Source organism: Atractosteus spatula, chromosome 13, assembly GCF_055471065.1.
Source record: "Atractosteus spatula isolate fAtrSpa1 chromosome 13, fAtrSpa1.hap1, whole genome shotgun sequence".
NCBI lineage: Eukaryota > Metazoa > Chordata > Actinopteri > Semionotiformes > Lepisosteidae > Atractosteus > Atractosteus spatula.
In genome coordinates, this window is record NC_142718.1 from 39,384,103 (window position 1) to 39,405,900 (window position 21,798).

Sequence of the window (21,798 nt, forward strand, 5' to 3'; positions counted from 1 at the left end):
GCGCCTTCTTGGACCCCGGGACTGGCATTGTGCTTTACCTCCCCTTCAAAAAGTAGCTGCCGAGTTTGAGATTTCAGGACACACTTACAGTATACAGGAGTCATTTCACAGTGTAATTTACGCCTCACGAATTCCATTCAAAGCAGCCAGGAGGAAGGCTGGAAATCAAGCTAAACTTCAAAATCAGAATTTAATACTGGTTTCTTTCTTACGTTTTATATTAAAAATAAATAATCTGTTAATCCGAGTGTTAACATACTATACATTTTTTATAATGTTAAGGTGACATGTTTCAATAAAATTCAATAAACTGTTTATATTCTTCAGTAACAGGAGTCTTTCAGGTGATAAAAAACTCGAACACAGTTCGTTTAAATTTGTATCTTTTATTTCTGGGGGACTTCGGTGATTGGGCCCAAACTGTACATATGGCTAAACAGTTAAAGCCAAAATAGGCAAAACTGACTTCTTGGTATTAGTGTGACAAGTTCCTAGTGTTCTGAAAACTTTGGAATACAACAGCGTTTTCTTTCTAAAAAAACACCCTGTTTTTTTTTTCATTTCAGAATTTCATGGAAACTGTTCAATACAGAAACAAATCAATACGGACAACAGATCTCAACAGAGAAAAGCTACTGTAAGTACATTTAGGACAGAATGTGAACTAAGTGTGTAAATCATCTACATAATCACAGCACAAGGATTTGTTCACACATTTCTTTAAAGATACACAAGAGATGTGATATCACTGGGTTATTACATGTAGAGCCCTGATTTGGCACAGGAAAACAACTCCCACGCCTCTTATTTTTATATCACATTTCACATACAAGTGTAAACAATTCTTAATTCTTCAACTTGGATCGAGTACATCCAAGTGGAATGCAAATCACACCACACTAGTTCCCTTTAATCACCTCTCAGTGTCCCTGAGAACTTTATTTAATGAGTGAAACCAAACTCTTGAATAATAAAAGACAAATGCTGTTACAGAAAGTACATTAGATATTTATAATGGTTTAGCTGGGAGATGCAAACACAGTGTTAAAGTTACCACAGAGATAATAATGGCTCAATTATTAAAATCCCTCTTATCTTACAACTGTGCTGTAGGACTAGGGACTTCCACCATCTCCAGAAAAACTCTGGTGCTGACTGCAGTATTTGCTATTGGAAATATGCATCCCAGGGGACCATAATGCCCTGAACAGGACAGAGGAAATGGTAGAGTGAAAGAAAACACTAGCCCTCACTTACTCAAAGAAGCTCTTTGGAAAATACTAAAAAGGCTTTTGGCTTTTAGGCTTTTAGACTTTGCATCTGCAGGATCTCTGCTCTGATTGCTGCTGGACAACTTTGAAAAATACTGGAAAACCTGGATTTTTACTCTCCATTCCAAAGCACGTGCTGCCGATAAGGTTGCCACGCTTGTGAGGGACATTTTTCCAGTACAAAACTGGAGAGAGCAAACTGGCGCATTTCATTAACAACAGTGTTTTGTTAGTGAATTTGTCTTGGCTCCCTCTAAAACAGGTGTGTCCAATCTTTACAAAATTAATTCTGGATGCAGGACGCATGAATATTACCAGCTGCTAGTTTTATGCCGATTTTGAATTACTGAGATTTTTTCCACTGCAGTGTCAAACCTGCTAACTTCACTGTCAAAAAAACTGTCTGAACTCCGTGGAAGGGCATAAACTCTCTATGTATAATTACCAAATCATTTTGTAATTCCCTAAAACTAAGTACTGAAATTTGCAGTAACTTTAAGTGTGCATCCATTTAGAGTTAAAATAGCCAGGTAAAAGACAAAAGAAATCAGAGTTAAACAGAACACAGTTGCCTGAGAGAAGCAGAGGAAGGAAGAAGTTACAGGCAATTTGGGGCATAGTTTTGGTGGCCCTGCTACAGGGAATTAACATGCCTTCTCCCCCTTCCTCACTGGTACACATCACTGTAATAGACTCCTAAAGAGAAGGTGCGTTTAACACACATGCGGTGGGCCAATGTGGGCTAAAAGATAGTCTGGCAGAGCTCAATTTAATCTCTGTTCTCAAGACCAGCAGTAAGCGTGAGTCACTCGAGAAAAAAGCAGCTCTTTCAATTTCCCCTCACCAAAACTTGCAAAGAAGAAACAGGGTTTTCAGGGGCTTGTGTGAGAAAGCTAGAGGTGTGCCTCCATAGTTCCCCCTATGATCTGGAAGACCCTACTGCAAAATATTCAACCTTTGTCTATGTGACACCACTTGTCTTTTAAGCGTTTGTCATCATTTTTACAACAGAATATGAAACACGGGGGAAAAAAATTAAACACCCAGTTTTGAATAAAACCAGTGCAGATGACTGTTTTTTCCTCACAGTTAAAAGACCTTTTCTTGAATCACTGCTATTTATGCAACCATACCAAATGTTTGGGATACCTCCAGACCTTTCAGACTTTAAAACTTAAGGCCACAATTATTTTGAGTCTTGATGTACATGTACATTTTTTAGGTCAAGATACAAAAATATCTTCTGAATGTGTAACTTGCATTTGTTGTTCCTCTTAGAAATCGAAGAGCTCTTCAGACGGACGTGAAAGGAAATGGCTTTGCGCAGGGTACACGCCAACAATGAAGACCAAGTCTTCATTCACAGAATACCTCCGTTAAAGGGGTTAAAAGTTAGTGACTGCAAGAGTGGGGCACAATAAGTATTGCATAGGTAAAGTGTAGAATTCCAGAACTGCAGTCATTCACGGTGTTTGGGGAAATGGCATGTTTTCTGACAAAAAATCATTTTTGTAAAAAAAGAATCTCAAGTGGTCGGATAGTCTTAGAAATATTTCACAAACTGCTCATTTGTATAAAACATGTGTCTTGGCGAGGTGTGAAGTCTCTGGCTCCAGTGGCGAAGGACGGGCTCTGCCTATCTCCCAGTGCAAAGGCAGGGTCCCTCCTCCCAGTACCATGATGTTAAAGCTCGTCTTTCCTCTTTCCCACCTTTTCCTGGTCCTTGCCTCGAAGGGTCTTCATGAAGCCTACAAAACCTTCCTCCTGATGAAGAGTGGAGGGGAAAGCAAGTGAACCTGGTTTCTTCAAGTTATGCCGAGTTATTATTGCGAATTATAATTAAACACTAAATTAACCATGATTATTTACTACCAGCTAATGATATATATATTATATTATATTAATATATATAATATTATAGCATATTTTAGCTGCCCAAGGTGCCCTGCAAAAGCACAGCAGGATGAGATGCTCAGAACATGCTACTAGCAATCAAATACGCAGGATAAGGTGAAGGAACTGCTCTCATTTTTATCCTTTCTTATGTTTTGAGCTGCAGCGTACAAATCAGGCTTGTCCATTCATAAGAAAATGAAACTGAAAATCTTATGTCGATAAGAGAATTTACTGGGCAGCAGACAGAAATGCAACACCATGCTCACGGTGCACCTCAAGTTTGAATAGCAGGAGCACAGCATAATCACTTCCAACAGTTTTGCTTCAAGGCACATTTGTAATCCACCCCTGTGACCTCCTCGATTCCAATGCAGCAACGCGCCCTGGGAGACTGTGCCTAACTAACTGGATTATTCTCATGTCGATTAAGTCCCAGGTCTCTTATTCTCAAGTCTTTGCTTCCAGGTCAGCGGCGATAACTATTCTAGATTGCGTTCCATGGCATGCACTGGAAAACCATTTTGTGTAAATATTGGGTATTTATTATTTAACAACATCTTCACCCCATCTCTACTCTGTGAAGTGCTGCCGCCAAATTAAAATGCTCTGAAGCCTGTCATTCTCTCTACACTGCCACGTGCGATTTCCTGGACAGAGAAACGACTTCTGCCGTATATGACTGTCAACATAATAGCATGGGCTGCGGTTCTTCCATTATAACTAGACATTTCATTCAAGCTCTGCAGAAGAAGGTCTTTTCAGGTGGATGAGACATTTTGGAACGCGATGCTGAACTCACCCCTCTCTCGCCGGTGTACTTTTCAGCATATTTGCCGTAGTTGTAATAGTTGAAGGTTGGGTATCCTTCCACTCCTTCTTGCTTGCAGAGATCATGGTTCTGTCCTTTAGTGCAGTCCACTGCTGCATAGGCAACCTGACACACAGTGGAAGGAACAGGTCTGAACTACAGGTTCCCTTACAAAAAGCAAGCTGTTATTGGACTATTAGCAACTCCAAAAGGCCAGCTCCTTTTCCATAAATTGAATGCAGGACCGTCAGTATTTCACAAAACCCACTCCAAAAAGGTCTTCCTTATCTTTGGGAGGAAAAACATTTACGGTATATGTAGTACATCTTGCGCTAATATTTTATTTTTTTTCTGTGAAATGCATTTCTCGTCTGTGGCCCAGGCAGCGTTATCTGCATAACACTACAAAATCCTTTAGGGTTTTGTTTTACAATGTAATTTTCATGATGGAATTTGTATTTGTGACAAATTCACCACACACTGTACTCGTAATCTTTAATCTCTTAAAAGAGGTTTAAAATTGCTATTTTGTTGCATAGTGGAATATACAATATAAAGGTAGTTCAGGTGGGTAGCTGCGTCAGCACGTGTAGGCTGCAAAGGAACAAGTAATAGGTAATAGAAATAAAACATGTTTTCTTTCTTCTCTTTTCAGCATGGAATAAACCTATCACTTGTTCCTATACAATATAACAGCGTGCCTGCCAACTGACCAGAGACAGATTCCTAATTTAACGCTGTCACTGCTTAACACAACCTTAAACAGGTTTTCACTGCTCCAGGACTGGTTTTCACTACTCCAAATTCTGAAAAGCAGCATTTGGAAACCAAAAAACAAGGAACAGCATTCAGGAGAGGAGACACACCCACATTAGCAGAGCAGTAAATGACACCTCAGGTGACGCAACATGAAACGGATCTGTCTATTGCCATGAAAATAAAACTGAAAAGACACAACACAAGGACTGAAATTACTTTTAACATCACCCCAGGAAAGTGTTTGGTTTCAGCAATGTCAATGTGACAGAAACTGAAACATGCCAGCTGCTATCTTTTCAATAAATTCCTGAACCACAGGTTAGTATGCTGTAAGAGTCACTCAGTCCTTGAGCTGAACACTATGATGGGGGAACTACCCACAGAAAGAGGGGCAAAAAAGTCAACTATAAACTATTTCTGTGATGTGAAATGTTGTAGAAGGAGTTAGACTGAATCTGGAAGAATTTTATGTGGTATTAAAGTAATCATTAGGAATGGGCAACATGAGTTTAGAAAGGCAGATCCTGTTTAACGTGTTCGATCTCCTTTGAGCATATAACAGTAGTTCTGTGCATGCAGGTAGGACTTATTGTAAATTCAGACTTATAGAACAAAAATTGATGAAGTTTCATATATGCTGATTCTTAATCAAAGGCAAGGATTGTTAATGGATCACAAACCACTTAATGCATAGAAAACAGTAGTGATAAGGGGAGAGAAGATGAATTGGAGTGCTACTACTTGAAGTGTGGAATACCAGATGGAACTGTATTAGGGTCTTTGGTACCTAATACACTTCCTAACTACATACGATCTTTACTTGCATGGTTAATGCAAACAGAAAAGCAACTTGGGAATGTCAAAGATTCTTCCACTATTCTAGTCTGGGAAAACACCAGGCTAATGAAATTTAAGGTAGGTACTGAAAATGCAGAGTAAGACACGACAGATTTAAAACAATGTCCTCTGTTCACATCAGATAGATGGCCCTGACCTAGAGGAAACAACCTATAAATGGGGCTTAGCCATTTACATTGACTCATCTCAGAACTGTTCCAGACAATGTATGAAAACAATTTAAAAAACCAAAAAAAATGCTAGGATATTTGCTTATAAGGAAATAATTCAAATAAAAGAAACTGATGTTAAAATTATGCAATGCACTAGTTAAACCCCACTTATAATTCTGTTTATAGTTGTATCATGTAGTCCATCAGTCTGGCTCATGGGAACCATGATAAAGCAACACATTTACTGCAAGCTAAAGAACAACCAGCGGATAGATTTCTGTAGCACCTCTCTCACCAAACCATCTCCCAGAAATATAACAAACTAACGAGCTACCGAAAACCTGAGACCTTCAAGGCCTTTTAGTCTCAGCAACCTTTTGCTCACCCTTAAAAGGGCTTTGATTTCAAAACCTCACTGTGCTGTCATGGCCGCTGACCATGCACTTTAACTGGCACATGTCTTCTGTGAGACGTATAATGAGTAGAGACGTATAAAAGCGTCAAAATATCGATTCACAGGACAAGCAAAGCGTAGCGAATGAAGCACCGGCATGTCATGGTCTCAAAGTCTACAAAATACCCCTTCATCATGTGCAAAACTGTACTATTTTAATAGGCAAAATGTGCGAAATTAAAGGCAAATATCTGTTAAAGCTGTGGTTCTTACCAAATGCTCTGCTGTGAAGTATGATCTATTACTCCATCTTTAAAGATCCACTCAAACTGAAGCATATGACAGTAATAAAGCAGGAGACTTGTTATTATTCACAAGTTCCAGACAGTTCTTAACAGAACCTCTACTGACCGTTGTTTTGCCAGTCAGACGAACTGATAATGAAACAATCACACCACAGATTCTAGATGGGGTCGAGTGGAGCTCTTTTCAGCAGTTTTCATGAGGAATGGGAGGTAATGCATTGGGAATTAATCACTGCAAAAGCTAAAAATGCACACAAGTCAATATTTTTTAATTCAGGATCTGCTGCAACTATCATATATTATGTAATGGGTTCCAACTTAAGTGCATGCCACTCTCTTATTCTAATAGGAATAGATTCTAATCAGCATAGTACTGATACTACAACAATTCACGAGACTGCTCGTCTTCGGAGATCTAGGATTGCAACAGAAAAATGACAATCAGCTCGATACCACAACACATCTAAAAATATAACGGTTGGGCGTCTATTTAAAAGTGGGTATTTTTAAAGCGGGTGACTCACTGTTTCATTATTGCTGTTTTGTTTGCCAGCTCAAGGAGAAACGGGGGTAAACTTTGCTTGAAGGAGAAAATGGGTTAAAAGATGTGGATCTTCCAGTCTCAGGTGAAAAGGGAAAAATGATCTAAATTTTTGGACAATGTTCATTCAGGACACAAAAGTAATTACAGAAGTGACTTTTAAAGTAACAAATCTTTAAAGGTTTAAGTCTACCACTATTGAATGCATATTTAAGTGCAGCAAATAAGAAATCTGCATTCACTCCAAAACAATTTCTCAATAAAATACAGACGTAACATAACTTTAAATCAATCACTCTACATTATCATTAGTCCATTTTCCAATCCATAACCTAACCACCATCCTTAAAAAAAACCTATAACAGTACTTCAAGCTAGAAATTTTAAGAACAGAGCAATTTTATCATGGTGACTTTGATTTCCCACTATAATATCTGTAGCTTATGTACTGTATCTTAGGTCTCTCAGCTCACAGTGTCTGCCAATAGACTACAGCTCAGTTCACAACAGGGGTTAATATGAACAGCAGCTTTTACCTTGGAGCAGTGGGGATTGCAGACAAGCATCACAGACCAGGCTAAGAACAGAGGTCAAAGTAAAGGATGAAGTGGATTATTTTAAGTACTAAAGTCCTTAAAAGTTTAAGTGCACAACTTCTAAATCTGAATAATATTAAGTTTCATGGTTTTTACTATACTGATGTACATCCAAAATTACTCAAAAATATATTTCCATTTTATCTTTTAGTCTGTCCAGCTACATTGCTGATCATCTCAGTGTCTTGTTGTGTATCACGATACATTAGTTCTGGCAACAGCTGCAGTGTTCAGCCCAGTTGGATTGTTTTGGTCAACTTCCAACTCACATTTTTGAAAACGTTTCATAATAATAAAATAAATCACTGAACTCATCCACTCTCCAATATCTTGTGCTAACCTCAAAAAATGATGCACTCATACGTGACGCTCACCAGATGTGGATATGCACTTTCTTCATTTTAAAATTCGAAACTTAAGGACGAACGTGCTTCATAGCCATGATAAATAATCTTTGCAAAGAACAGCCCTTCCTTGCATGCCGTGAATTCATCACACGGATCCAGCAGGTGGTGCTTTTAAGAGCTTGAAGAACACTTTGAATCGCTCCCAAGTGCACTTTAAAAGACCTTAAAACCTGACATTCTTTTTCAATGGGCAGAGGGACTATGGAGTTCAGGCAAGTTCAGTTCCACACATTTCCAGGAGGACAATCTTCTGTTCCTTAAATATATCTAAGCAGCAGGCAAGTTCACTGAATTTTCTTATGTGTGCTGTGGCAAGATAAGAGGAATCCTAAGGTCCTAGGAGACCATTTCTCTTAAGAAAACAATAAGACTCCTTACGGTCCTCACATTTACAAACAAGGTAATCTCCATGAGTCTGAAGTGTTAGGATGCTGTAACACATTGCCTAATTAATCACGCTTCCATGTGAGAATAATGGCCTGAATCAAAAAACCTTCACTATAGTACAAATACTAACTAAACACAATTGCAAAAGATATTCAACAGCAATCAAGACGAATAGATTTATACCCATGAATGCACCTTATACCTTATATATATACACACATTAGAAAATTAAATCAGAAATGATTATATTTATGTCATGGTAACACATTAGTGTAAAAAAGTCCAATGTTTAATAATTAGGGTCACTGCGTTTAAGAAAGAACCATTAATTGGAGAGATCATCACCTTCCGGTCTTCTTTGAAGACTTCAGCTGCTGCAGTGAAGTGAGGGACAGCACTCTTGCAGTGTGGACACCCTGAAAGACAGAAGCGTGAATGAAGATACATATATTTGCAGATTTATCACCAATCCAATTTACATTAACAGCGAACCAGTTATTGTTATTTGTGGACAATAGTTTCTGCACACGGAGAACGCTGCCCATGGGGATGTGTGGAAATCGGCTATAAAGAAAAAACATAGAAATTGGAAACATGAATCCCTTTCTCATCTTCCTGTGTGCGAGTATATTAGATGACAAAAAAACTGGATAAAGGAAACGAACTGCTGAGAGTACCTTTGAAGTTAAGTTTCCACTTCAACAAACTCGATTATCTGTCAGTTTCTAGAGCCAAACCTTCATAAACAGGCCTTTCGTGGTAAAGGTCTGTAATCATCAAGGTCATGAGCAGTGGAATTTAATCAAGAAAAAAACTTGGATACTGTAAAAGGAATATTGGTCATGGAAAATGCCACTCAGTAACAGACACAAGAAAAACAATCTGACAAGTGACCAAGAGTCTACAGCCAATTACATGGACTTTCTTAAATGCCTCAGCTGACAATTTTAAGTAATACTTAAGCAGAGGACTTAGTGTCAGACACAGACAAGGAGGCCCCTACAGGCATCACAGTTTACTGCTGCCCTTCACGACCCCATTCGGTCACTGTCACAAGCACACCAGGGTGCACCAAGCCCATGCCAGGCTTGCCAACAGGGATGAGGGGCTCAGAGAGCCTTGGTAGAAGGACCAGTCTGCATGGCGCCTCCACACACAGCTCAGTGTGATGTCACGGTCCTTATAGCCAGAGGTGAAGTTACTGTCCTGCTTCCTGCAGGAAGTCGTGAGAGGCAGACCTGGGCTGTGAAGGAGGAATGGTGGAGCCCTACCACCTGCGCGCATCCGTCTCCTTGAGTCGCGGAGCATTAATAACTGCCCTTTTAATAAATTAAATAATTATTAATACCTGCTCTTTTTGTTTTCACCAACACAATTTTCTTTTTGCCTTCATAAATGGAACTCCCTGTACATTCTAGAATCGCAGAACTCGGCTGCCAGAGACTCCTGAATTGTTACATATAGCAACTGATCAGGGGTAGCTCAGATCTGTGCTTTGGCTTGAGGGGTTTATTACTTTTACAACTGACATTGTACATGTCTGTACAATCCACCCTTCAGTGCTGTACTTATGATCCTGGACCATTGAACAAACAGTGTAGGTTTTGCTACCGAGTGCAATTCGCATTCAAAAATCTGCTACATTATTCCCATCAGTCTTGCACTAACCCCCCATTCAGTTTAAAGACTCAGCGAAGCTAATGAATTACCTACACTTCTTTAGACTACATTTCTGAAACCAAGCCAAGGACTAAGGTACTAAATATTCATTATCAACCATCAATACTGAGTACACAGAACAAATTACTTATCATAAGATTTTTTGGGAGGTCTTAATTGGCTTACTGTCTTCTCCCCTGCATTACTACAATTTCAATATGGTGCTTCTTCCTGCATTTCAAATACTCTGATTAATAGAAACTCCATAAGCATCTGAAAGAACATAAGAATGATGCCCAAATAATAAAATCGTTGTGGCACCAGACTGGAGGTCCGTGCCAAGCGATTAAATTTATCAAGCAAAAATTACCACTGAATGCTAATTCCATCACTGCAGGACTAATAGGCATTTCATCAGAGGTTTCTGAACATCTGACTTTACGGTTCAAACAAAGCTTGACTACGTGACCTAGTACAGTTCATAATTTGTGGACCATGAGCTTTATTATGAATAATTGAATACATAGCTTTTTTTCAATTATTTTTATTTTTTAATACCAGGCAGCTTTCCAGCAGTATGTCAGGTCAATCTGGACTTGCCTCATTACCCAGAACTCAGCCTTAAGTTCCGGCTTTACTAAAATTGCTTAGGCACTCACTAAATGCTTATTTTTGCACTACACAGTCCTAAAACTAATTTGAAAATGCTTTCAGAAGATGAGAAAAAACCCAAATCATCATGATTAGATTGCCTTACACAGCAGTGCATGCAGAGCTCATTTCTGTGAACAGCCAGTTGCTATTTGAAGACAATGACAATTCTAACACCTGAAACGATTATCGTAATGAAACGGACAAATGCTGATATACTGTACATGAGTTAAACAAGAATCCCAAATTGCCTCTTCCTCCAGAAGTATTCAAAACAAACTGTTGTATTCAAAATGAATGCTTGTCTCCTCCATTGTGGCAGGGCTGTGGTTTCAGGTCTGAGTGTCCAGTAAGTATTTCCATTAACACAAGCGGAAAGACCTACGTGATCTGAAGACGAATCCTTGAAGCTCTTTGTATAATGAACTTGGCAGATTCTCCAGTGTCATTTGTCATTTTAGAACAGAAAAAAGAACAGAAAACGAAACTGAATGAAGCCCGTTCAAACTACTTTTATTTTTGAAATTTGACACTTGCACAAACGCATTTCTTCATAAAGCATCACTGCTTTTTATTCAAAGAAATGCATATTAAAAGCACTACAGTCACTTTTTACCTGCTCACTCGTGTGTTAAACAGGAGACTTTACTAGGAAGCAACATATAACTAAAAGCTACATACTAATAAATACAGATCATGGATATACTGTAGAATGATATAACAATCTTGCATGAACATTTAAATTGTGAAACCACATATGGATTCATACTTTAAAAAGTGAGATTTACGAATGACTGTACTTTTTTATATAAAAACCTAACAGTCTGTTTATATTTAAAATGTGTTATGCCTTAAAACTCAAAAGTATATACTCTCCAGCATTTGTATATATTTGCCTTTACACTCCAATACAGCATCTGAAATACTCTCCTTTGTAAATATGTTGACTCAAGGAAAATGTCTTCATTATACTGTAACTTCATCATTTCTGCTTCTTCATATTAATGACAAATCTGCACTTTTCACTGCACTCTTTAGTTTAAGAGGCAAAAAATGAGAAGTACTCAAAATAAAAAAATGTTCCCCTTCTATCTGAGCATTTGCTTGACCTTAACTCCAAGCTTCTGTCTTTATACTGGGGAAATGTCTGAGCAATTGTGAAACAACTGAGGCTCATCTCAGTGGGCTTTCAACTAGATGCTATTTGTGGTATAAACGCCAATGATCAGCAGTTAACACTGCAATGCATATTTATCTAGAGCAAAAACACAATTATGCTTTAAAATATTCCAAACTATAAAGGGAATAATCCTACTGAGTTAATGATGCAACATCAGAAAAAAATAAGTGAATGCCAATCATATAAGAGACAAATGTTACAAATGTTCTGGTATTTAATTACATAAAGTGTGACAGTTTTCTGCTGTAAGCTAATCAACACCATATACAGTATATGTTATATATATAAATATAAATGTTACATGTTATGTGCTATACTGAACCTTTATACTGATGTGCAATGTTTTTCCTATTTTTTGTAATAGAATAATGTGCAATGTTTTTTTTCTTCTTTTTTTTTGTTTGCATTCTATTTAAATGTACAGGAGTGCTGGGCGTCCATAAAAAAATTCCCTCAGTGGGACAATAAAATCTTATCTATACAATATTTCTTCATTCCCAGCGAGAATATTAAAATATCAAAAACAAGTATAACCTCAGCAGTTCCTAGTGAGAAAAAGAAAGATCACAGCAGAAGAAAAGAAGACCAGATCGGAACAGATCGGAACAGCCCCTGGAGACTCTGTCCAACAGACAACAGGGAAGGAGACGCATGCCTTTACATCGGAAAAACGTCAATACGAACTACGCTGCTGTTTGTTTCGCATCACACTTGAGATGAAATTTCACACCCCCCAGTCTTGGCCGGAGGCGTTCAATCCACAACAGGAGAAAAAAAACCCCAAAACAAACCCGCCTTCAGGTCAGGCAGAGCCCGGCTGGAGAAAGCCAGCTGGCACTTTGCAAGCTCGCTGCGTTCCGAGCAACCCGGAACGGCTGACTTACCTGGCCCCTCTCAGGACGTGGGCGGGTCAGGTCCTTGAATCAAGTGGCTGTTAAGAACCAAACTGGCTTGATGGCCACCTATTATACTCCTCTCATTTGTGACCTCCCTTACATGCAATAATAATACAAATGCATGTATTTACACATTCACGCTTGGAAGATGTGTTAAAAAGCCAGGACTGCTTACATGGGGCGTAAAACATGACGAGAGCGTGCTTCTTCTTCTTGAGCGCCTCTCTGAAGTCCTCGGTGCCCAGGTGGCTCACACTAGATGGCTTCTCCTCCCAGGACTGCTCTGGCGGAGGCGGAGCCTGTGGGCTACAGGAAATCGGGGAGAAGGGGGCCACACCCCTCACTGTAATTAGGCCCTGCGTAAAACAGAATTCTGCTGATAAACATGGCCTGCAAAAAGGCAGAGCACGTTATAGCTGAATCATTTTTAATTTTTAAGCAACATAAAAAAATAAATTAACTCGTAGAATACGATTCATAAAAGAGCTGTGCTACAGTACTTACTATAAAATCTGAGGTCTTTCCCATCACCAAGTCAAGAACTAACCTTAATGAGGTGGCTAGTCCATCCGAGAGGCAAAATTACACGGGAAGCACTACGTTATTCACGAATCACTGAGTCAGAAACCTAACTCTTCAGTCAAGCAGATCGAATAATAAAAAAAGTGGTACAGAAAATAATAAAAGAAGCAGCAGGTACAGAAACCTGGACTCCTGGTAGCGGGGTGGCTCATGGAGTAGCACTCGTCTTATTCAGCAATCTGAAAATTGTCCCAGCTTGTTATATTGTTCCATTTATTTTATAGACGTTTTAAAGCCGTCAGTCTGTCACTTCTGTTTGAGGGCAATGTCAGATAGATCCCCTCTCCCTCACAGAACAAAAACAGGAATGATTTACAAGTTCCACCCTCTGTTCATCTTTAATTCACAACATTAAATATTCTCCTGGTCACTCATCTGTGCTTTTGGCATCTTGCAAACTGTAATCGCTTACACAGTTCATTTAAAGGCCAAATGATATTACAAGGTCATTATTCAGAGCACAGGCACACAAAGACATTACTATCATGCTGAATTACAGAGCATGTAATTCATTGGGAACATTTGACCTTAAGCAGGATCAAAGCAAGGTTGTTTTCATTTGCAGCCGAGGTCTCCCAGCCCTTTGCCTTTTAAACCACAGCCCAAGGTTGCTGGAGCTGCACTGTGCTGTCAGGCTCTGCAGAGATGTAACCTGCTCTGATGGGCTTTTACAGATGCATCCCCTAGAGCCCAACAGAGGGTCCAAACAAGGCTGGAAAGCTGGAATGAGAGGTCAGCTAGGGCTGAAAACATCAAGGCCACACCAGCGTGCTGAACGGGGACGTGCGCTAAAGGGATCTTGCTAATGAACCCGGTCGATGCAATTTCATGGCAAAGCAGAGATCTGGAAAGCCGACATGCCTTTCCCTACTACAGATATCAATTTTTTTATTTTGGTGTTTGGGGAAAAAAAAATACAATTCGAGTGATTTTGTTTTGGGGTTATGCTTCTTTTAGAAAAAAGACGGTAAGTTATAAATTACAAATGCAAAAATAAAAGTGCATGAAAAAAACATAAATACCTGAAACCTTTATACTATTTTAATACAAGTAGTCCAGTGGTATTTTTAATGCAATGGTTTTAGTTAGCGAAGGGGAGCGGCACTTTAAATGTATAAGAGCATGCAACACTAAGCCACTGCTGACTTCAGGGCCTGCGCTAATGCAGACTCTGTCTCAAGTGGTCGAAAGAAACCTGACAACAAACACATGTGAAATGCTGGCTCTAGCTCAACAGACACGCTTTCATTCATCTGGGGAGCTCACCCGAGGTGAGCAGAAAAGAGCAAGGCTTTTTTTTCTTTAAAGAAAAAACAAAACAAAACTCTTTACTTGTGAAGCCAATCGATAATCTTGTCTTTGTTCCGCAGGTGTGGCAAGGTGTATTTCTCTTCTCCATTCTCGAAGTACTTGACGGTGGGGAATCCCGAGATGTGGTACCTCTCTCCGATGGCCTTGTGGATTGTGGCGTCCACGGCTGCCAAGACCCCTGGACTCTTGAACAATAAATACACGGAAAAAATGACATTCTTTCCCTCGGGCCACAGATCGTGAGCTGGGTGGAGTCAATAATCATTGAAGAGGGAGAAATGTCTGTAAAGCACGACGCATGACAGATAGGATGTGAAGTTGAAGTTCCAACAGCGATGGAAACTCAGGTACAGGAAGCAGGAGGGACCTGAACTGAGGGGACACTTGATGCCATGTTGTGCATCGTCGACTATGGCACACACTACTACTGCTGGCACAGCACAAAGTCCCAAAGAGAGCACAGGGGGGCTTGGAGGGAGAGCCGGGCAATTAACATTTTGACCAGGCTCTGTTTTGTGCTCCATGCCAGTCGCCTGAGGCACGCCAATCAACGACGATCTGCAGCACAACAGGTAGACCTTTTGGTTATTTTTTAAGGGGTCAAAATTCAATGACGCACTGGATATAGCACACACACATGCAGGGCATTTAAAGCCGACTGGAGGGGTAGGAAAAGTTGGGGTGGTGGCGGAGAACTAAATGGAAAGTGAAGTAGATCTAACAGATCAGTTTCGGACTGCAGTCAGTCTGTAGAACAAAGCCCATCTCCCGCCAGTTCGACCCGAATTCCACTGCCTAAAACTAGATGTTTGTGTGCGCGCAAAATGAATAATAAATGACATCAGAGAACTCTGGGGATAGGGGTGTCAGAGCTTACTCACGCACCACCATTACCTAATGCAAAACCGTAGTTTTGAACTTGAGAACTGGGCTGAAGGCCATGTAGCAGGTCCAAACTGAAGCCTACAAGGACAGCAACAGAATGAGATAATTGAAACAATCATATGGCCCCGCTGATTTTATTGGCTTATTTCTGGCTCAAGAATGAGCTATTACCACATATCCCGGACACACCCAGCTAATCAAACTCAAATAAGGAAATCCCACACTCCCCTTCAGAGCCAAGCATTAATGCACGGAGTGTGTATAAGCCCAGTTCCTATTCTTATAACTGAAGAGGTCTTTGTGCTGCAGATTCTGCACATCCCTCCCAGATGAGTGAGACTCACATCTCTGTCCTTGTTGAGGACTTCTGCAGCTTCATCGTATTCTGGCTTCATCTTCTTACAGTGACCGCACCCTGCAAGCAAAGCACAAGAAAGCAAATGAATGACACAAGGTAACCTGTGAGGTTTCCTTTACAGGCAGTGAGGGTGAGTAAATCCAATGTAACCAGTGCAGGATGCCCGATGTCCAGGGCCTCTCGTGTAAAAGGGGTAATTTATGCATGATGTACGCCTGTCGCACTGGTGCTGCAAATAACGTGCTCCATCAACTGTCTGGCAGCTGACCGAGGAAGGAGGGGCAGAGGGAAAATGTGACTGAACTGACGCGCTGCAGGGATGGAGGAACAGCATCTTACAATGGTGGAAAGAGCCTGAGGCAGATTTACTCTCATGTCTCCCAAACCGGTGTCTGGAACAAGTCAGCCTCATAACATTCTCACTACAAACTCATCCAACCCTCCAGGCCTTGGGTACATGAACATTGACGTGGAAATAAGCGTGTTCATGTTGTTCATGTTCGTTAAAGAATGTACACGTGAAATTCTACATTCAATGCATTTGTATGTAGCTGTCTGGCCAATGGCTAGAAGACCCCTTACTAATGTTTGAAAAGTGTTTCAATTTAAGTGTTTAGTGTTTAAAAAAACTAGTGTTTTTACAAGGTAAAGTTTACAGTAAGTCAAACTAAGGAGCTCTTTTTGGAATGTAGTCCAGCTAAACTGAGCTCTACCGCTACTGTTGGCATTGGAAGAAATAAAGTACATCATTATGTCCACTGAAGCAAAGCTGTAGAACTTACACTACATTTCCTGATGGTTCATTGCAGAACTTCTGTGATTATTATAACAGAAATCTGCCGGCATAAAACTGAAAAGGTTGCAAATATAACCTCCCCTTTCCTGTTTACCATGGAATTAGTTTTTTCTTGTTCTTCTGCTGTCTGTGCAGAACATTGCATGAATTGCAACCAAATGAATGCTGTGGATTTAGAATTCCACCTGTCTTACCCCAGGACTCCAAGTTTTAAGTCCAGGAGGCTAGAATTTTACCCATCACTCAAGAGTTAAGAAGATTTAGGAAAAAATCAAAACAAGTATTACTAAGCATGAAAGAATACTGTGCTTCACAAACGCGCTGTGAGGAATCCCACAGCTGGTGTAACCCAGATTGAGTTCTTCTCTCAGTGACTCTGATGTCACCCTTTAGGGTTCAAGTCAGGTACAGAGTGTAAACAGAGCTCTCCCAGCACGGTCCCTGGGAGTACAGTTGCTGTGCTCAACAAGCACAAAATACCTCATCGACAGGCACGGGCCTGTAACGGCTTCCATGAAATTCCCAAATACTCAGAAGAATCGACAGTGTTACAAAACAAACAGGCCAGAAGTCAACACATTATTTCGGCATTATCCAAGATTTTGTACATTTTTTGGGCAGATTGATTTAAGTAATACACGTTTCAGGATCTTGTTTTCCTGACATGTTTTAAATTTGGCCCCAGAACAAGAACTACAGCAACACCAAAATGAATGCGACAATTTTAGGACTTGTTTCAGAAATGTACACATTTCTTTTACCTGACCTTTTCATAGCACCTGTTCCCCCCCAAAACTGTACTACACTGGAAATCAACATAAAAACACAGGATTCATGAACAAAAGAATGTTTTCAGCAGAATCAAACTGCATCTGCACCCCAAGAGCTCTTTAGGTCTATAAAGCCAGCATGTTCCTGACAGATCCTGTCATATGACCCTGACAGCCTCCTTCAGTAACTTGCTTTTCTGTGAATAGGAGACTCATACCCCACATCTGTGGGTTTTCTGGACTCACAGAGGCTTGATCTTCTCCAGCCACCTACATGGACTTGTAGACAAAGTGCAGCAAACAGAGATTTCTTCTAAAAGGGTTTCAACTGATAAAAATATACTGTATCTAATACTCAGTCTCCTCTACTTATTTAATTTCACAGTAAAATTCAGAAAACATGAAAACGTACACGCACGTTTTTAAGTTTACCTTAAAATACCAACATATGACGAAACAAAGCAGTCGTCCTTGTATGCCCTGTGCTTAACTTGTGTTTGTGATGATTTATCTTCTAGAAAAATCTGGCCTGTCTTGCACCCCCAGAAAGGACACGTCATTCCCCTGCAGGATGGGTGCCCCACAGGCTAAAAACCCCGGTCAGAACTGGAAGACAGGGATACATACTCACACTGTTGCAATCTTGAGCAAGGTACTTCACTCAGATTGCTTCAGTAAGATGCCCAGCTAGACAAATGTGCGATAATTTGTCAGTCACTTTGGATAAAGGCATCAGCCAAATAGACGAATAATAATCAGTTTCATAGCGGGGCTTCTGCCTCTCACCCTTCCGGGAGTTGTTTGTCAGCGGTGGGCGGAAGAGGCTATGCACTTCGGGACCCTTCTGGATGAAAAGCACCATGTAAATGCAAGGACTTACAATAGTTATTAAGTAGGTTATCTACAGTAGCTGGCAGTTTTAAAAGTGTACATCTCCCCATCATGAGCATTGCTTCTATTTTAATTGGAAACACGGGTCACTCTTGGGCTGAAAAACGTATTAAAATGAGCTTTCAAAAAATAATCGTAAGAGGCAGTCGGCTTTCTCTAATGGTCTTCTAAATTGAGAAGCACTGTAATTTGCCAGGTGGGAGGCTAGATCTTGTTTACTTAAGTGCAGGCCTGTCTGGTGCAATCACTGCCGGTCTGACAATTGTCGAGTCAATTGAGAGTTCCTGATAAACCAAATCTACCTGAAACAGCACAGCAGGCATTTTTCCAACACATGGCCCTTAAATACTCTGCGTTGCTTTTTTTTTGGTCTTTCCAAACATGAAGCCTCAACAGGCGGCAGCTTTCTGAAGACATGATCCCACGGGTGGCAAATTGGAAGAAGGCTCTTTATCTGTTCTCTTTAATTTACCTTAACGATGATGTGAAAATTGCCAACAAGGAAATTTCACCAAAGACAATGTGCCACAGTGTCTACTGAACTGAAGGAATGATGAGCTGAATCGTGATATGAGCTAAACACAGAATTCAACCCAAGAGAAACTCTGAAAGATGCCTCTTTGCCTCCCAACAACAGGGAAATTGAGATCTCGATATTTCCAACCTGCAAAATGTCTCTCAAAGCACTAGGTTATCTTGGGCTGTGGTTCTGCAGACTACATTAAGTTCCTGTGAAAAATATTTTGTTTGAAAAGCACGAGCCGCAAACACAACTGCACTGCCTATGCTGGTAAGGCTCCACATGAGGAGCTAAGCACTTTGTTTCTAAAGCACTGACATGGGGAATCCAGGAATGTCATTTTGCTTTGGAATTCTAACTGCTACGTTTCAAATGGAAACACTGAAGCATCCTCATTAACAAACAGGGGTTTAATGCATTACTATATCATTACTAAATTAGATGTACCTGCTTAGGAACAACTGCCATAATTATTCTGTACATTTTACATGGCTTATTTTACCTGCATTCAAAAGGTACATTATACAACTGATGTTCAAAATAACAGGAGAGCATTCAAGGCTCTGACAGCCAAGGATGGTTAATGTCAATCATTGCTTCAGTATTCTGGTCTCATGGACTTCTATCTTGTTAGCCTACAGCCTAGGTTTGGTCTGTATAACTGCACACATGTACGTGCTCATAGTCACGTTGACTCACACAAAGACCCCATGTTGTGCTACTGCAGCAAATGGGCAGCAATTTCCATCAATGTCCATTTATTTTTCTCTCATAACTTACCAAGGTTGCAATTAGCTGTTGTTTTACATACACATTTTGGTGCCAGTTCATACAACTGTGTGTGCTGGACCTTAACACCATCAGGAAAACTATCTGTAATCAATGCGGTTTGCTCAAGGGTACACCTGCGATACAGAGCCCTAATCCCCATCTCCAAACCACTTTACTTTCTTTACATTTCACAAAAACATCATCTGACCCTTCCACTGGCTGTTAGAGGAGCAGTATTAGGGAAAATCAGTATTGTTTTTGCATACAGTGCTGTGAAAAAGTATTTTCTGATGTTCTGCATATTTTCACGGCACTATACTTGTGTACGTCTGTACTGGATTCAGGACAGCCATATGAGCAAACAGTACCAACTCCTCTTTCTCATCTTTTTACTGTATACCCATCTACCCATTTTCATTCTGCTTGTCCTGGTAATGGTCCCTGCGGCAGCACCAGACATCTTTTTCCTCCACGACATATTCCAGCTCCTCCTGGGGATTCCCCAGAACTCCCAGGCCAGGCCGGAGATGTAGATGCTCCAGCCTGTTTGACTGGCCTGCAGCTTCTGCCCGGTGGGATGTGCCTGGCAGAGCTCAAACAGAGCACCCTAGGGGGGCGTCCTCACCAGGTGCCTGAACTACCTTAATCGGTCAGACATTGAGCAGCAGCAGCTTTTCCAGAGGCGCACGTTTTAACAATTTTCAAAATGTGCATTACAGCATAGTTTTGTAAAGGAAATATCTGTGATAACGGGTAGTTTGAACAAATGGCTCAGTTGTGCTTTTAAAGAGACGGACAATAAGCAGCTTAGTACTCACATGGGGCATAGAACATGACCAGAACTGAAGGGTGCTCTTCCAGAAAGTGGTCGAAGGTTTCGTCAGTCAGGTGATAGACAGCAGAGCCCTGCTCTGACCAGGGAATCTCAGGAGTCTTGGGCTGTGGAGGCTGAGGGCTACAGAACCACGGACAGATGAGAATGCAGGCAGTGGACACATCTCAGCTGGCCCAAAAAAACTTCACACTTCTAAACAGCCCTTACTTAAAACAGCAGAGCAAGTTAAACAGCTGCATCTATCTTGCACAGAACTAATCGCGCTCACAACAACATCTGTTCATGCACTCTCCACCCTCTTGACTCTTGTTTCTACATCTGAGCCAAGTCAGGACACAATGCACAGAGGAACAAGACACACAGAACTGAGCACAAAGTGTTTAATAATATTTGAAGGCAGGAGAGATTTCAAGTAGCCTTTCCAGCCAATCTTGGAGATTCCAAATTTTTCTGTACAAGGCACTTGCTGGAGTGTGCCATCATCTAGAACTGGCATAGTCCAAAAGACTTTTTTTTAAATCCTTTAAATAACCAATGACAACCTGGAGAGTGCCCATTTCCACAGTAGTGAATTTACTGGGACAACTGGAGTGAGGTATCTTGCTCAGAAGCCCCACCAAGGATTTAAACACATGATCCTCTGTCCAGAGTTAAGAAACCTAACCAGCACTTCACACTAGCAGGGAGATGTTTTCAAAATACAGGACACTTGAGCACAATTTAAAAATGCATGCTGTAACTGCTTGGTACTATATAGGATTCAAATTAAATCTTTGTCCCTGCTACAGCCTCTTCCTTGTGACTGTGATTAACTGAGGTTCTCAGACTCCACACAGGAGGTATGTGCAGTAGTAAGGTCACGCAGAAGCCAAACAATTTACATTATTTTATAAGAGAAATCTGAGGAATGCAAAAATGCATGTTCATATATTTGTTTTTTTACTTGTGGATTTTAAAACATTTTCTAGATAGATTTGCATTACAAATTCTTCACCAGCATCCACATTTCTTTCTTCTGCAATCTAGACCTCATTCTACATCAGCATCTGCTGAATTTGGTAGAGATCACAGATGCAATAGTTCATTGTTAGGAAGTGGAAAGGGCAATTTGCCAAACTTTCACACCTCTTACTAAGCCAAGTGCTATAAAGCCCAAAACACAACAACAGAAACCTATAAGCATCTGTAAACCATGTTAAACTACGAGGTCTTCAGGTGAGAGCTAATCTGGGATTGAAATGTTTTCATAACTATTTGTGCCCAAAATCACATAGCCAAATACAGTGGCTATTTAACTTATTTACTCCCTTGGACATTTT

The 21,798-nt window shown here is 40.4% G+C and overlaps 1 protein-coding gene across 1 annotated transcript in view; it reads right to left on the reverse strand.

Moving 5' to 3' along the window:
- Positions 1 to 370: 370 nt before the first annotated feature.
- pdia5 (protein disulfide isomerase family A, member 5) overlaps positions 371 to 21,798 on the reverse strand; it is a 47,946-nt gene continuing 26,518 nt past the window's right edge. The window contains exons 11-17 of the mRNA XM_088931081.1: positions 20,463 to 20,599; positions 15,883 to 15,953; positions 14,675 to 14,838; positions 12,936 to 13,066; positions 8,720 to 8,790; positions 3,967 to 4,101; positions 371 to 3,035 (exon numbers count right to left, since the gene is read on the reverse strand). Coding sequence (XP_088787207.1) covers positions 2,955 to 3,035; positions 3,967 to 4,101; positions 8,720 to 8,790; positions 12,936 to 13,066; positions 14,675 to 14,838; positions 15,883 to 15,953; positions 20,463 to 20,599 — 790 coding nt within the window. The 3' untranslated portion in view covers positions 371 to 2,954. The remainder of the gene's footprint in view (positions 3,036 to 3,966; positions 4,102 to 8,719; positions 8,791 to 12,935; positions 13,067 to 14,674; positions 14,839 to 15,882; positions 15,954 to 20,462; positions 20,600 to 21,798) is intronic.